The sequence below is a fragment of the Camelina sativa genome, chromosome 1 (assembly GCF_030686135.1).
Source record: "Camelina sativa cultivar CO46 ecotype springtype chromosome 1, ASM3068613v1".
Classification (NCBI taxonomy): Eukaryota; Viridiplantae; Streptophyta; class Magnoliopsida; order Brassicales; family Brassicaceae; genus Camelina; species Camelina sativa.
The window spans coordinates 5,998,701-6,011,875 of record NC_141880.1 but is presented as its reverse complement, the minus strand read 5'-3'; the positions used below and the strand labels follow the sequence as shown (position 1 = coordinate 6,011,875).

The 13,175-nt window shown below is 34.1% G+C and overlaps 1 protein-coding gene and 2 pseudogenes across 3 annotated transcripts; 2 read left to right on the top strand and 1 right to left on the bottom strand.

The window, feature by feature from the left end:
• Positions 1-891: 891 nt before the first annotated feature.
• Positions 892-2,256, top strand: LOC104779265 (geranylgeranyl pyrophosphate synthase 11, chloroplastic pseudogene; annotated as a pseudogene). The gene has a single exon (XR_015558445.1). The product of XR_015558445.1 is annotated as a geranylgeranyl pyrophosphate synthase 11, chloroplastic pseudogene (transcript).
• A 5,044-nt stretch (positions 2,257-7,300) lies between these two features.
• Positions 7,301-11,122, top strand: LOC104779258 (terpenoid synthase 17-like; annotated as a pseudogene). Its single transcript, XR_015592152.1, has 7 exons — positions 7,301-7,554; positions 9,036-9,309; positions 9,387-9,771; positions 9,862-10,080; positions 10,155-10,293; positions 10,379-10,624; positions 10,694-11,122. The product of XR_015592152.1 is annotated as a terpenoid synthase 17-like (transcript).
• A 79-nt stretch (positions 11,123-11,201) lies between these two features.
• On the bottom strand, positions 11,202-12,064 carry LOC104704822 (uncharacterized). Its single transcript, XM_010420853.2, has one exon. It carries the CDS (start codon positions 11,937-11,939, stop codon positions 11,379-11,381), a length of 561 nt encoding a protein of 186 aa, XP_010419155.1. The 5' UTR covers positions 11,940-12,064; the 3' UTR covers positions 11,202-11,378.
• Positions 12,065-13,175: the final 1,111 nt, after the last annotated feature.

Genomic DNA, 13,175 nt, shown 5'->3' with positions numbered 1-13,175 from the left:
AATTTAGTGAATATGAAAATAATGTATGTACTTTTGAGAAAAATAAATTAAAAGATTTTAATAATTCAAAAGTGAGGATATGTGTCGAAAATAGATGCTGCCAAATGTCATCGTGTTATGCAAAGTTAGGAGAAAACATTCTCATATTATATAATTATAATATTATAATATATTTATAGCTTGAAAATAGTAAATAATTTAATAACAATACATTATATTTTTCCAGAATTATGATATTAATATTTAAATCTTTAATTATCAGAAATTTATTTTGTCTAAATTTAAAATATTAATATTTAATTTTTTCTTATTTGCAAAATTATAATGTTATGGTAATCTTATATAAAGTATTGAAAAATAATACCTATGCGAAATTATAATTTTATGTTAATTATATAAAATATTGATAAATGATATCTATATATAATTACTAAAAGTGTATTGTATAAATGTCAATATATTTTTTAGTACAGAAATATCATTTAAATTTAGTAAATATGAAAATAATGTATATACTTTTGAGAAAAATAAATTAAAAAAAAAATTCAAAAATAAAGATATATTTCAAAAATATACGCTGCCAAATGTCATCGTATTATGCAAAATTAGAAGAAAACATTCTCATATTATATAACATATTTGTATACGCAGGTCAAAATCTCTTAGACACCTGTTTTTAGAATCAGACTCACATATTGGGCACCTGTTTTTCTCTACATGTGATCGAAGTCAAACCTTTCGTACTTAACGAGACCTGAACTGCAGTCATTAACTATTCTAATTATTATTTTCAACTTCTTTGTTAAAATATGTACATAGAACGTGACTTATTCAACCCATAATTGGAAACTAATTCAAATTATTTTGTTAGCAGATTACAGTTTAAAATAACTGTAAAGACGTTGACGTTCATTGCTTCCAAGCATTGGAAACCTATTAAGAACTCAACTTACTCTTTAAACCCAAATACAAAATAATATCGGAGAAGGTGGGATCGGCCATGGGTACTAGTGTTGTTCATCTCAGCTCATCCTCTCTCTTTATCCAATCCAGAGGACGAAGTTATAACTCCACACCCTCATTCAACAATCTCCAAAAACGCACTGTTTTGTCTCTCTCTTGTGCTATCAACTCACAAGGCGGAGACATGATTCTGCTGGAAGGAAAAAGCAATGATCCCAACTCTGCCTTTGACTTCAAGTCGTATATGATCCGCAAAGCCGAATCCGTAAGTGCGGCTTTCAACGTTTCAGTACCTCTCCAAGAACCCCTCACGATCCCGGAGGCTGTGCGGTACTCATTGCTAACTGGCGGAAAACGTGTGAGGCCTCTGCTCTGCATTGCCGCCTGCGAGCTTGTAGGAGTCGACGAGGCTACTGCCATGCCAGCCGCCTGCGCGGTCGAGATGATCCACACGAGCTCTCTTATTCATGACGACCTTCCGTGCATGGACAATGCCGACCTCCGCAGAAGCAAGCCCACCAGCCACAAGGTATTTGGAGAAGACATGGCGGTTTTGGCAGGTGATGCACTCCTTGCTTTGGCTTTTGAGCACATTCCCGAGAGGATGATCCGTGCGGTAGTTGAGTTGGCAAAGGCGATAGGTACAACAGGGCTAGTTGCTGGACAAATGATGGATCTAGCCAGCGAAAGAATGAATCCAGACAGCGTCAGATTGGAGCATCTAGAGTTCATCCATCTCCACAAAACAGCGGCATTATTGGAGGCAGCGGCGGTTTTAGGGGTTATAATGGGAGGTGGGACAGAGGAAGAGATCGAGAAGCTTAGAAAGTATGCGAGAAGTATTGGGCTGCTGTTTCAGGTGGTTGATGATATTCTTGACGTAACGAAATCCACTGAGGAATTGGGTAAGACCGCCGGAAAAGATGTAATGGCCGGAAAGCTGACGTATCCAAGGCTGATAGGTCTGGGGAGATCGAGGGAATTTGCAGAGAAACTGAGCAAGGAAGCAGAGGAACAGCTTCTAGGGTTTGATTCGGACAAGGCGGCGCCTCTAGTGGCTCTTGCTAGCTACGTTGCTTTACAGACACAACTGAGATTTTTTATGGACTGATCATCAAATTCTCAATGCATAGAATCTCTTAATTAGTCCTTTTAGTTCGATCTATGGTCTTGTTTCTTATAAATCATTTATGATGTGATCATCTCTCTGTGTTTTCAAGTTGTATTTTAGTATTGTCTTTTTGAATCTTAATGTCATGTTTCGACATAGATTAATAAGGTTTGCTCATGGCACTTAATGGTACCATTAATTAAGATTTCAGATTTCTACTAAATAAAGTACTTAAACCAAAACAGAGTATATGGATTAGTATCGTTATCGAAGCAGCAGCAAGAATCACTTTCGGACCCAAAAAGCTAGCTCATGTTCAGACTTCAGAGTGTGCATCTCCATATTAAGATTTAAGACCACTAACATTCGTAAGTACTCTGGACCAAAACCAGAGTCGTCACACAATGTACTTCTGGTTGTAGAACATGATTCTCACAAACATTGGCTATGTCGTAACTTGGAAGGAATTTAATGCATGCCCTTAAGAAAGACAGATAATGATTGTCTAACATATTTTAACGTGACTGCTTTTAATGTTCACAATCACGTACAATCTGACATGTCCCCAGCTGAATCATGCAATCAAATCATCCATTTAAATCTCTGCGCAAGGCAGCTTCAAGGGTTTACTTAATTAAAACAGAGTAGTTTGAGATGGAAACCAAGCTTTAGAAACAGTGTACCTCTAAAGATTACATGCCATTTTATTAAGGGCATGCATTAGAAACAGAGTACCTCTAAACCAATCAAATGTCATTTTATCTTTCTCTTCATGTACAGAAGTTCAAGTAAATCTATCTGTGTTAGAAACAGAGTACCTCTCAAAACAAAGCATCTGTGTGCCTCTCCATTTTAAGGCCAAAACCATGGTCGACCCGATGTGGTTCTTTCTTGTTGCAGAAGGAATTTAATGCACAGGGGACACCTTGATTGACTGAGTAGCTTGGAAAGGACACCTGGATTGGATTCCCCACTTAAATCAAATTAAATGATCGTCTGACATTTTTCCTCCCAATTAATGTTTCTCAGTTCATCATTGTGTCCAACCATAACAATAGATACAACTTGTACATAGTTAATTCATTTTGTTTTTATTCAAATCAGGATCCATTGAAGAAACGTCAGGGGTAAGACAAGCGTCCAGGGTTTACTTAAATAAAACAGAGTAATTTGAAATGAAACATTAAAAACAGAGTTCCTCTAAACACTCTATTTCGTCTTTATCCTGTTACACAGTAATAACATGGAAGCAACAATAATGGGTTTTGGTCTTCCTAACGTTCACAGCGTCCTTCTCTCACGCACGACCAACCTCTCACTTTTCTCAGCGTTGGCTTCACAATCCCATTCTTTCCCTGAAAACGGCTAAAAAAAAGAAAAATCCACTTGGTATGGTTAAGATCTACTGAGATATAAAAATTTAAAAGGAAAATTAAGGAATGAACAAGTTCGGTATTGAAGATAAGAGATTCAGCATCCACTTTTAGCGTACAGCAGCAGATAATTACAAAGCATCACTATCCTATTGCTTCACAACTTATTTGGAAAGATATGACTATACATGAGAGAACCCATTTTTCAAAAAAAATATACAAACGTGATCGTATGTACGTACTAGAAAGTAGTCTACGTGATGCGTGAGTCATCTATACATTGATTAATTTGAAATAAAGAATGAAGTTTCTATTCAATTGTATAAATATATATGTAATTATTAGTATATGTATTGAAAATTAATTTTTACAATATTATGATTTAACTACAATATTTTAATATATATTTGTTATATGATGCTTCATAAAAGAGTCATTTTGAGATAGAGGAAAAAAGTTAAAGTACACAGTATTGTTGAAAATATTTAAACAATATGTTACAATAATAATAGGGCCATTGTTTAAGTTACCGCAAAATCAATTTAATTTGGTATTTTCGTTAAGTAATTAAGATAAATTATATTTATTTATAACTTTGTTTTTTTTTGAAAAAAACTGATCAGTAGTCTAAAAAAAAATTGTAAGACCTTACTATATAATTACTTTGATAGATAATTTAATGTTGTTCTATATATTAATTTTACTTTCATCATCTAAAAGTAATACTTAACAACAAATAATTTTAAAAGAAATACCTTCTCTTGTAATCCATTTTCAATAATATCCTTATATATATATATATATATATATACAAAATAACTAAATTCTAAACCCTAAACACCAAATACTAAATATACTAAACATTATAATACTAAACATTATCTCTCCATCACTCTTGAATTAACTTGCCTCAACTTTTTATGTTTTGTGAATGATTTCATAAATAAAACATTTAATTTTTATAAATTTTATACAATGGACTATTGATGTACCATTTTTCCATTGCTTGCTTTTTTATGACTCACTTTACCTCTATATAATTAACTTTTATTTTGTTTGGTCCAAACGTTTGAAGTGCCTTTGATATGCCTCCATTTTCATGGATAGTGATTCTCCACAATCCAGCCTGGCCAATATTGTTATATGAAACAAAATCCCTTTTCATCCAACAAAATGAAAATGTTGCCACAAATCATATTCCAGCCTTATTTCCATTTATCATTGAATTTGTTTTCTGTCAACATATAATTGACAAGGTCCGATTCATAGTTAGTCCCTACTAAGCGAGATAACGTGACATAGTGGAATCGAACTCCGGTGGGATCGGTCACAGAGGTGGTGATGTAACCACTTGACTAAAAAAACTTCCCATCATTGAAAATTTTAAAAATTATGTGGGACTGTATTAAATGGTTATATTAGACAATACTCCCTATGTTCCTGATTAATCCATATTTTAGGGTTTTCAAACATCTTAAAAACTGACTTTACTTGCATTATGTTTTTGTGATTAACGAATTTCAACCAAGAATATTCAGTTCTTTTTTTTTAAGTTTACAATTTGTTATTAATTATTTATTAAAACATATAGAAAACCTAAAAATTGTTTTTTGTGCAACATTTGTTTTTCTCTAGAAAATGGATTTATAAGGAATGGATGGAGTAGATTTTAGTGAGGAAAATATATCGTGACTATTATAATATACATATTATTTGATGGCCTTTAACCATAATATAAATTTATGGTCTAAGGTTGTTTAGTCTGCTTGTCCTCCGGAACTGGCTTGGTTCCTTTCTCGATAAGATGTTAAAACAAACACATAAACCTAAAATGAAGACGTTTAACTAATCGTCAGGAAAGTTCAAATAATGGCTACATATATAAAAACCAAGAGTAAATTTTGATTAAAATGTAAATAAAGGAATTCAGATAAAAATTTGGTTAATCATTTTTTTTAAGAATCTACCTTCTTGTATCTCGAGAAGACTTTAGCTGAGCCTTTAATATCCATTGATTTCATTCCATGGCTTCTATATAATAGGGTTCTGCTAGCTTCACTAAGATATAAATCTACAAAAATAAAAATAATAAATAACATTTAACAAATTTGGTTAAGAAAATGGGAAACAAAATTATTTTACAAAATGTAACTTGTCAATGCATCTATGTAACTATTCTACCAAAAATAAAATGCATCTACGTAATTATAAAAGTTGAAAATACTTGGCCATGTTTTTCACTCTTCTTCTCATCTGTGAAACACAGAACACATGAAATATATCTTGATTATGGAGAGAAAGGGTATATATATTTTGGTTAATTATAAGGACACCTTGCTAGATATCAAATCTCTATTTGGATCATCAAAGATTGGAGAAGGGTACCATCATAATCAAGAAACATGATGATCTTTTTTCCTCTTGCAGCGTTGATGATATATGTTATAACAGGTCTAGAATTTGAGAGTAAATTTGAGTCTAAGTATTTAAGTAAATGTCTACCTATGGCTATATATACGTACGCTATTTGAATGTTAGATAGATGTAACTCTTAGGTTCAAAATATTTTGTTAACAGTTACAAATTTGGGAATTGTGGAATTCGGTGTCATAACTTTTGTAACATAAATATTTGCAAACAAAAATCTTTCCATTAGACTAAATACATTTCAATGCATGGTTATTGAAATTATAACTCTCTTTAATGCATGGTAAAAGCAATTTGTAACCACTACATGATATTAAATATAAAATTTTAATATATTTTCCATATAAAAAATAATCAAACTTAATGGTTTAACTAATACTATTTTAAATATGTCATTTACAATTTTCTAATGAAATAAATAGATAGAAAATCAAGAAAGTCAACATATATGAAATATATATATATATATATATATATATATATATGATTTGAACATGACAACAATTCTGAAATGCTCTTGAGAAGATCGATTTTATGTTGATATGTGTATTGATATAAAAGGAAAGCTATTGTTGTGTAATTTATCATAATTTAATAGGATTTTAGTGGAAGTGTAGAGCTGACTAACTTTATTGCCTACTCAATTAATGAAAGAAAATATTTTATGATTCTAAAACGTGTTAAAATTTAGGTTTATAAATATATAAAAGCTTAATCATAATCATGTATTTAAACTATTTCCATTTCTCATCCAAGATATGGTTTTTATTATGATATTTTCTTTTATTAAAAATAGTGTGTATTTTTTTCACTTTAAAGGATGAAAGACAAATTAAATAAAATGTCAGAAAAATGTTTAAAGTAGATGTATCAAATATCAGTTATTTATTAGTAAATGTTATAGAATATTATATTTTGTATCATATACTTTATTATAAAATAATCTGATTTTGTTTGACAAAAAAAATTTAAGATATAAAAGTGGATTTAAAAATATATGTCAATTGTACCAACATTAAAAAGAGAAATATGATTATTTGGAATTAGAAATTATATAAATTTGTTTTAAAAGAATAAAATGAAAATAAAGGACGATAAGTGTCACTAAAAGAGAATGTCAAATGTTGCAATGTGAGTAAAAGTTAGAAAAAACCTTGCATATTATATAAGATACCTCAATCAGATTAGATATTTTGCATTACAAGTTACAACAACCAGATCAGTACACAATATTCATTAAATGTGTTCCTGGCCGTTGAGTGGTTGACCACGTAGCTTCCTTTGTTCCTTGTTTACTTAAGGGAAATAAGAGCAGTAGCCAGTAGATATGAGATATCTTTTGGAATAAAAACCCAACCAACCTAAAAACAGAGTATTTCAAGTAAAACAGAGTAGTTATATCTATCTAATCTTAACTTTGACTAAAATGGAAACAACAAGAATGGGTTTTGGGATCAGAACTTTCTCTTACCTTCACCAATTCCCCGCTGTCTTAAGACCAGCCTCTCCGTGTCTCGTCCCCCTTCTCATTCGCTGAAACCCATAAAACCTAACTTGTTCTGTGTTAAAGCTACTACTAAGAGTTCGACTAGTGATGATCTTGAGAGTACTCGTCCTTTGACGCAATTTCCTCCCTCTTTTTGGGGAGATTACTTCCACTCACTTCCTATCGACGACTCAGTAAGTATTTGGATCATATTTTGACGTATCCAATGTCTTATTTTGTCCATGGTAAGTAATTTTAAAACTTTTAACTTTTAGGGCACAGACACAGTACGGTTGACATAATTATTGAGGCAAGTTTACTGGCTAGAGAACCCTCTACGGTTCCTATGACATAACAATACTTTGAAGGATGAAAGTCCTATTTTTGAGCGCAAGGTTATAGCTTCTGGGAGTAATTTAAAACCAGAGTGCGAAAGAGTTGTAGTCAAGTACTTCAACCAAAACAGAGTATATAGACCTGTATTGTTATAGACGCAGCAGCAAGAAAGACTTTCGGACCCAAAAAAAGCTAGCTCGTGTTCAGAGTGAGCCTCTCCATATGCTTCTTGTTGCAGAACACTGGCTATGTCGTAACTTAGAAGGAATTTAATGCATGCCCTTAAGAAAGAGAGATAGTGATTAAATATGATTGCTTCGATTCTCAATTAATTCAATCGTATTAAATGACTGTCTAACAGTTCTTTCCCGTGACTGCACAATGACACCTAAATAAAACATAGTTAATGTTTATCCAGATCTTTTATTTTGGCTATGTCGTATTGTAACAGTTCTCACAATGACATGTCCCCAGCTCAACCATGCAGAACTGAAACCGAAAATATTTTGTTTTTTTATTTATTTATTGAAAACATCCATTTAAATCTCTGCGCAAGGTTAGGGTTTTACCTAATAAAACAGAGTACTTATGAAATAGAAACCAAGCATAAGAAACAGAGTACCTCTGTTTTCATTTCAAGGCTAAAATGCACAGGACGCCTTCATCAACCCGATGTGGTTATTTCTTGTTGCAGAAGGAATTTAATGCACAGGGGACACCTTGATTGACTGAATAGCTTGGAATGGATTCCCCACTTAAATCAAATTAAATGATCGTCTGACATTTTCCCTCCCAATTAATGTTTCTCAGTTCATCATTGTGTCCAACCATAACAATAGATACAACTCGTACATAGTTAATTCATTTTGTTTTTATTCAAATCAGGATCCATTGAAGAAACATCAGGGGCAAGACAAGCGTCCAGGGTTTACTTAAATAAAACAGAGTAATTTGAAATGGAACATTAAAACAGAGTTCCTCTAAATGCTATCTCCAGTAGCAACATGGAATCAACAATAATGGGTTTTGGTCTTCCTAATTTTCACAGCTCCCCTCTCTGTCTCACGACCAACCTCTCTCTCTCTTTCCCCGGCGTTGGCTTCACAAGCCCACTCTTTCCCTCAAACCGGCAAAAAAAACCCACTTGGTCTGTGTTAGGGCTAGTGCTACTGAGACTAATGATGAACTCGAGCGAACTCGTCCATTGGCACACTTTTCTCCCACTCTTTGGGGAGATCACTTCCTTTCTGTTCCCTTAGATGTTGATGTAAGCACATGATGACTCAATCTGTTTCACATTGTTGGTTTAGTTATACATTATTCTTTTGTATTTTTGTAGAAATTTGATGAATTTTCAAGAGACATTGAAGTGAGGATGAAGCCAAAAGTGAGGGACATGCTCATGTCTTCCAAAAACAGTGACAATGAGAGGATCCGTCTCATCCATTTGCTAATTAACCTCGGAATCGCATATCATTTCGAAACTGAGATTGATGAGATCCTTATCCAAGCTTTTACGAATTTGGAGGACATAATCCACAAGGAAGATGATTTAGAGACAATCTCCACCATGTTTGAGGTTTTCAGACTACGCGGTTACTATATTCCTTGCGGTATGGTTTTTGGTTACCTTTGATTCACATAAATATATACACACTCATATATAACTTGTTTATCGACTTCATTGTAGATGTATTCAATAGATTCAAAGGTGAAGATGGGAAGTTCAAGGAAAGTCTAGCTGATGATGTTAGAGGGATGCTACAATTGTACGAAGCAGCACATCTTGGGACACCATCTGAAGATATAATGGACGAAGCATTGAGTTTCACTCGGTATCACTTGGAGTCATTAAAAGGTCATCATGCAGCAAGTGCTAGTCCCCATCTCTCTAGACATATACAAAACGCACTGTATAGAGCTCGGTATCATAAATTGGAGATACTAGTCGCAAGAGAATATATCTCTTTCTACGAACAAGAAGAAGATCACGACGAGACGCTGCTAAAGTTTGCAAAACTCAACTTCAACTATTGCCAGCTACATTACATTCAAGATCTAAAAGATTTGACTAAGTATGTTGTGGTAGTTCATTTCTTCAGTCTTGACATATTACATATATATATCGTGCAGTGTTGCTTTATTTGAATATTTATGTTTTGCAGATGGTGGAAGGATCTAGATCTGGCATCTAAGCTACCTTACATCAGAGACAGAATTGTAGAGGTCTATTTCGGGGCACTCACAATGTATTTTGAGCCACGGTATTCGCTTGGGAGAATTATAGTCGCAAAAATCACTGTGGTTGCAACTGTTTTGAATGACACATGTGATGCATATGGCACTCTTCCTGAAGTTACAAGTCTCGTTGACTCTTTTCAAAGGTATTGTCTTTAAATCTATTTACTAGATTAAGGTTAAGAGTAAGTAACTTGGCGTCCAAATATTTATGGTATAGGTGGGATCTTGGGGACATTGAAAAGCTACCAAACTATTTAAGAATCGTCTTTCGAAGTGTGTTTGAAACTTTAGAAGAGATTGAAAAAGAAATGATGCCTAGAGGAAGATCACGCATTGTGCAAGTAGCAGTAGATGAGGTGAGTCCTCCAAATTGGGGTAGCAAAAGTTGTAGTCAAGTCTGTGTCTACAACTACAAGAAAAAACTGAATGTTTTGCATGTAGATGAAGAAGTTGGGGAAATCATACTTGACCATCTCGAAATGGGCACGCACAAGTCACGTGCCAACCTTTGAGGAGTACATGGAGATTGGGATGCAAACGTCAATGGATAAATTTGCAGCCTATAGCTTTATTGCTATGGAAGATTGTGATGAGAATCAAACGTGCGAGTGGTACAATTCCAGACCCAAAATGATGGAAGGTTTGAATGGCCTGTATTGTCTTAAGAACGACATAGCCACCTATGAGGTAATAGTAAGACATAAAAAATCATGACAACCAAACAATATTCACATCAACAACAAGTTATTGTCTTAGAAATTAACTTAACGAATGTAATGGATGAGCAGAGGAGAAGTGGCTAATGGGCTGAATTGCTACATGAAGCAACATGGTGTTACCAAAGAAGAAGCGATTGGAGAGTTGAACAAGATTGCTACTGATTATTACAAAATAATAATGGAGGAGTACTTGACGACAACCGCTGTGCCACGCCCGATTCTGGTGCGATGCCTCAACGTTTCACGACCCATCGATCTGTTTTACAAGGAGGGTGATGAATTCACTGATCCTTATTTCGGAAAGCTCAAAGAAGTCATCTCTTCTTTGTTCATCCATCCAATTCCTCTTTAATAAAGTGCATAGAAACACTTCTAAATAAGACGCTTTGTATTCTTCTTTTTTTTTTTTTCCTTTCCCCTACCGTAATAGCCAAGGCATATAATTTGTGGGTTCTTTGTTTTTTCACTGGTGTCACACTGGTAGCCGAACCATGAAGTAGACATTTTGGATTTGTTCCGTAATTATGCCTTAAGAAAATAAACTGTTCACCTATAAAGACGTTTGGTATATATATAATTTTATATATACAAAAATCTTATAATTTATTTTGTTACCGAAAATATCGCTAATGTTTAATATTTTCATGAAGAAGTTGTAAAAGAAGAAAAAGTAAATGTTTAAACATCCTTCATGAAAACATAACCTATCCCTTATATTCACCTCAACCGCCGCCTCCACAACCGCCACCTCCACCACCGCCTCCACAACCGCCTCCCCCGTCACTGTAACTATTTCCATTACCACCACCACAGCCTCCCCCGTCACTGTAACTATTTCCATTACCACCACCACCACCACAACCAACACCGGAACCACTATTTAAAACGGATACAGCCAATGATAGCGCGATGCCAGTGCTTATCATATCTTGATCTTTGGCTCTATACGCAGGCCTAGGGAGCTCCACTGGTCGTGGTGGAAGCAGTGAAGCCCGCGGTGGAAAAGGAAGCTTTGTATCCCTGGTGATGATGCCTTCACTTCCATCTCCGCCACAAGCACCACCTGAACCACCATAGATATTGGTTCTAGCCACTGATATGGCTGTACCAGCGCCTGCCAAATCTTCACATTTGGTTTTATACACCGGCAACCCGAGCTGCCCTCGTCGTGAAAGCGGCGGTGGAGAATCGACATCTGCCCCGCTGGCGATGATGCAGCTTAAGAAGATAACCACCACTATTAATACGACGCATGATACGAGTGCAACAACCAAATCCAACATTTTCTCTAGTTTCTTCCCACTTAAGAAGTTCGAACCTCGAGTTTTGCAATAAAAATGTAAACTCCTTAACTTAAATCAGATCCTATAGTCTCTTACACATTTGTGTAGATTTTATTGTTGAGAGTTTTAACAAAAATTAGTGGACTTATCATATATGTTTATCAATAATATATCTTTTAGATTGTCATTGATTGCCCTGGATTTGTATTGACTTTTTTTCTTCTATTTCTTATTTTATTTTTAAGCTTATACTTCCTCTGTATCATAAAAGATGGTTTTTAGGATTTTCACATAAATTAAAAAACATTTTAATGTTTAGCTCTAAATGTATTATTTATTTATAATACACATTTCTCATGACTATTAGCCAATAGTAACTTATTAAAAATTTATATTCTCAATTAATGAATCTTGAAACCTACACAATTTTCTAACAATAATTGATAAATAAATTATAGAAATCAATCTTTGTAAATTTTTTGTGATACAGAGGGAATATGTCTTTATGCTTTTCTAAAAAATTTCATTCCAATTCTGGTATGCTCTCTTTTAAGAATTTCAATTTGGTATGTTTATATTTATAAAAAGGATTTTCTTTCTAGAGTATGTTATTATTTATATTATCAACCAATTGTTTCATTGACCTCATTGCCAACAAAACAGAATATGGGTTTATGCCGTTTCAAATTGTACAAATTTTAAACAAAAAAAAAAGAGTACAAAAGTGCTCAGGTTTCCATTAGTTGGAAAATCCCTTTTGACTGAGGAGAACATAATGATATACGACCAGTAGTACACATTTACATATATATAACTAAAAGGAAAAAAGGATTTTTGATTGATGAAAACGAATCAGGTTTTAGTCATATCTTGAAGGTGAACGTGAATCATATGATCTGCGTGAACCATGAGACCTCGGTGAACCTGAAACGTTTGATCTTGGAAGATGAAACTGAGGATGTTGATGATATTGAGCTGATTGCCCCCTAAGAGCAGTTGCTGAAGGAGAACATTTCTCCACAAGGAATCTGAATAATATTCCAGAAAGTCCAGCCTGCACTGCCTCTATGAGCAGAGGTGAACTGTCTTCCCCTACTGGGAATCCAAGATTAGATGCGAGTACTAGTGCTCAACCAGATTTATAGCTTCAACTAGTCAAAGTATTGATGAACCTTCTGTTTGAAGGAGGAAACGAAGACATTGAATCGTTCCAGATGAAGGGTTACTGCCAAAAGG

Excerpts from the sequence above, each read along its gene's own strand:
- LOC104704822 (XM_010420853.2), bottom strand. The coding sequence starts at position 11,939 with ATGTTGGATTTGGTTGTTGCACTCGTATCATGCGTCGTATTAATAGTG.